The sequence below is a fragment of the Sinocyclocheilus anshuiensis genome, unplaced genomic scaffold (genome assembly GCF_001515605.1).
Source record: "Sinocyclocheilus anshuiensis isolate Anshui unplaced genomic scaffold, SAMN03320099.WGS_v1.1 scaffold162, whole genome shotgun sequence".
NCBI classification, from domain to species: domain Eukaryota; kingdom Metazoa; phylum Chordata; class Actinopteri; order Cypriniformes; family Cyprinidae; genus Sinocyclocheilus; species Sinocyclocheilus anshuiensis.
Window position 1 is genome coordinate 1,917,624 of NW_015542351.1, and position 3,474 is coordinate 1,921,097.

Consider the following 3,474-nt stretch of genomic DNA (forward strand, 5'->3'; position numbering starts at 1 on the left):
CAGATAGAAATATAGGCACAGTTTAAATTGGTCAGTAAAACAAATTTTTAAGCAGTAGTGAGTGTTAAGCCTGTTCCTCTAGTCAATATCAAAGTCAAATCAATTAAAATAAGTCTTTAGTTCAAATGGTTAAACAGTCCAGTATTTTGACTGGTATATTACATCTTGTTTTAATTTAAAATAAATTAATACGCTGTGAACCTGATAAGCAGGACTTACAATGGTACAGAATGTGCTTCGAAGCTGTTGCCACAATGGGAGCAATTCTTCTCACATACTGTACACACACACATATAAATCCCACCCCCTCGCTTGTGACTTTCCACAACACCTGTGCCTATGTATAGTGCAGAACAGCAGTCACACGCTGATCATCAGTGCCATTATACACCCGTGTCCATGTGTTAGACAACATATTCATGTGAGCTGATGAAAGCATACGAGTATCTGTCACTGACTTACAGAAGAGAAACCTAGAGAGTTTTCATTCATGAATGACCCCTCCCAACATAAAAGCAGTGGGATAATGGTCAAGGATAGGCCACTGCTCCACTGACTTGAAATCATGAAACTTTGTTGTGATTATAACAGTAAGCTACAAAAGGCCATTGTTGCTTGATTCTGTAACAGAAAGTGAATGCAGAACTGAGTCAAGGTCAGGACTAATATCAGGGATTCTGGTCATGCAACTCTGAAGATAATGTTTTGCAACAGAGAAATATGGTGACTATGTCATGAGGTACAGGAGAGCAGTAAAACATCAAGGCCCCTCATGTGAAATACCAATAACAAACCTGTTTCATGGCATTTGCTCTATGCGATTGTGCAAACAAGAGCAAAATGATCTCTGGACATACTTTGAAATTTGTCATCTTGTCCCAGACAAGTAAATAAGAACCAGGACAGTGTCTTTCAACGGCAAACTAAAACGCCTAATAAACAGCCATGCAATATCAACTAAAGCCTCCATCATATTAAGATTATATTTATTTGAAGGAAATATTAACAAATCAACTTCAGATTGGTTAACATTATGAATCTATTTTTGTTGGAAAACATTATAACACTTTACAATTCCATTTGTTAACATTGTGAACTACATTAGTTAACATGACTAACAAGGAAAATATTTTTAAAGCATGTATTAATCTTAGTTAATGTTAAATTCAGCATTACTATCATTTCAGCAAACATTAACTGACATTGAAAAATATGTATAGTGTTTTTTTTTCACATTTTAGTTAATTTAGTTAATTTCAATATTTACTAATACATTACAATCAAAAGTTTATATTATTTAAAGGACATTAACTACAATGAACAATGTTTTTAAGCAATATTGTTTACTACTATAACTAACATTAAAAAAAGATTAATAGGCAACTGCAACAAATGCACTGTTAGTTGCAGCTAACATTAACTAATGGGACTGTTGTTTTACCATTTTTTACATTTTATTTATTTATCAACTGCACTTGAATGCACTTTTTGAAATGTTGAATATGAATCAAAAATTTAATTAGTTATAAATAAACTCCTTTTTGGGCAGTAGATCAAAAGGTCATGATATATCAGTTAGGTGTGTCCAAAGAACCTAAACGTTTTATTTTATATCACTTTCTGGTTAGATGCAAAAGCAAAGTCAATCAAAACCTAATTGGAACAAATAGAAATACAGCACCGAATCACCTTCTGCTCTCAAGATAAACGTTAATGCCTTCCCAAACAAATGTAACACTGCAAACGACTCAGCCCAACAGCCTGTTATCCTATCTTCTGTTGACAGACATTGAACCTGAACTCAAACACTATGGTGTGTATATTTTCAAGTTATGTTGGTGGACGCCCCCCAGTATGTGTGTGAGTAAACAGCAAAGTTACAGTCTCCACGTGGCATGGTTTATATCCTGCATAACCTGCATGACTCCAATGACAGCTTGGCCTATTTCTCTGAATGTATTGCTGAATGGAAAGCACATACTGTATAAGCACAGCCTTTGATGAATGCCGACTTCCCTTAGTCATAAGAGAGTAATTATAACACACAAAATTAGCCTTAAACATAATGATGCAATAGTATTTTCAATGCATTTCACTTATGATTTTATTCTGAACCGGTGCATTCAGTCATGCGTCAGCGTGAAGTCATGTCTGTACCCGCCCCTCACATGAGGGTGAAAAATCATACGAGGCTAACAAAGGAGGGGGTTGCATTAGAATGAATGACTCTTTGAAGGGGGTGGAGTCTTCACATGCTACTACAGCTGGCAGAAACTGGGGTCGGTAGAAACAGGTTGATTCCAAAGAACAAGGCGTGCGCAAACAGAAGCAGTGTTGCTGTTGTTTTTTAATCGAGCCGGTTTATTTTTTCCTTCTTTATTTAATATCATTCAATAACTGGACTCATAGGTGTAAACGACTTTAAACGTACATCTTCAAGAACGAGATGGCAAGAGGAGAGGGCGCAGAGCAGTACTCCAATGCCAGTCTGCTTCAAAAACCCAGCCCAGACGGAATCAAACTGGCAGCAAAGGTAACAAACTGAAAATAATGTATGCTTCCATTCATTTATAAGCTATAGGCTACGTATTTCCCATGCACATGATTCCCCTGTTGAACAGATACATAGTGGCGGCGAGAGCTGATCGACGTGTCATATTTTTGTCAGGTTGAATTGAGCGCGCACGCCCCGTCTGCACTGCTTGCGACGCGTGGAAATTATATATTATATATAAACGAATATTAGACCGACTACACAGGAAATCTCAGGCTGTTCAACTCCAGAGTAATTTTATCACGTTTCATCACTGGTAAACCGGTGTTAGAACTGACTACTGCTTGTCTGACTGCTCTGTTACTAGACGTGTTTTTTTTTGTGTTTTGTGATGGGTGTGTATGTAGTTACATTTTTCGTCCTTCAGAGATGACTGAATTGAACGAAAGTGTATTACATTAAATGAGAGAATTCTTGAGGTTATCCGTAAAAAAGAAAATATTTGAGTGTAATCTTCTCTAAACCCAATATCTCAAGTAATCATTAAATATAGGGAAACTAATTAAATGAGTTGAAAATATTTCAATTAATTTTTTACACCATAGCACTGTTGAATGGTTGATTCTGATTGGCTGACAGATAAGGTCTTGATCTTTTATTTATTTTTTTGTAGGGATTTCAAAGAGACTTGCACCCTATTACAGCAAAAAAAAAAAGAAAAAAAAAAAAACTAGGAACAAAGGCCAGTCAAATAAATATGACAATGATATAAATGAAAAAAAGCTCTCTGTCCAGTAAGTGCATAAACAGCTTAAGCTTCCAATTTTTTGTGAATTATTAAAAAAACTTTACTATTTAAGAGTTTGCATTGATTTTCAATAATGTCGTGGTATGCTGTCAATTATTCCTTACATAAAAAATTTTATATTTATATTATATATATATATATATATATATATATATATGAATTATTATACCAA

General features: G+C 35.0%; 1 protein-coding gene across 2 annotated transcripts in view; it reads left to right on the forward strand.

Annotated features, from left to right (window-relative positions):
* The first annotated feature begins 2,223 nt into the window (after positions 1-2,223).
* Positions 2,224-3,474, forward strand: part of LOC107691531 (sodium-dependent lysophosphatidylcholine symporter 1-B-like) — a 15,016-nt gene continuing 13,765 nt past the window's right edge. The window contains exons 1-2 of one of the 2 annotated variants that reach the window (XM_016490168.1): positions 2,224-2,293; positions 2,410-2,533. In XM_016490168.1, coding sequence (XP_016345654.1) covers positions 2,447-2,533 — 87 coding nt within the window. In that variant the 5' untranslated portion in view covers positions 2,224-2,293; positions 2,410-2,446. The other variant, XM_016490167.1, reaches the window with a different exon arrangement.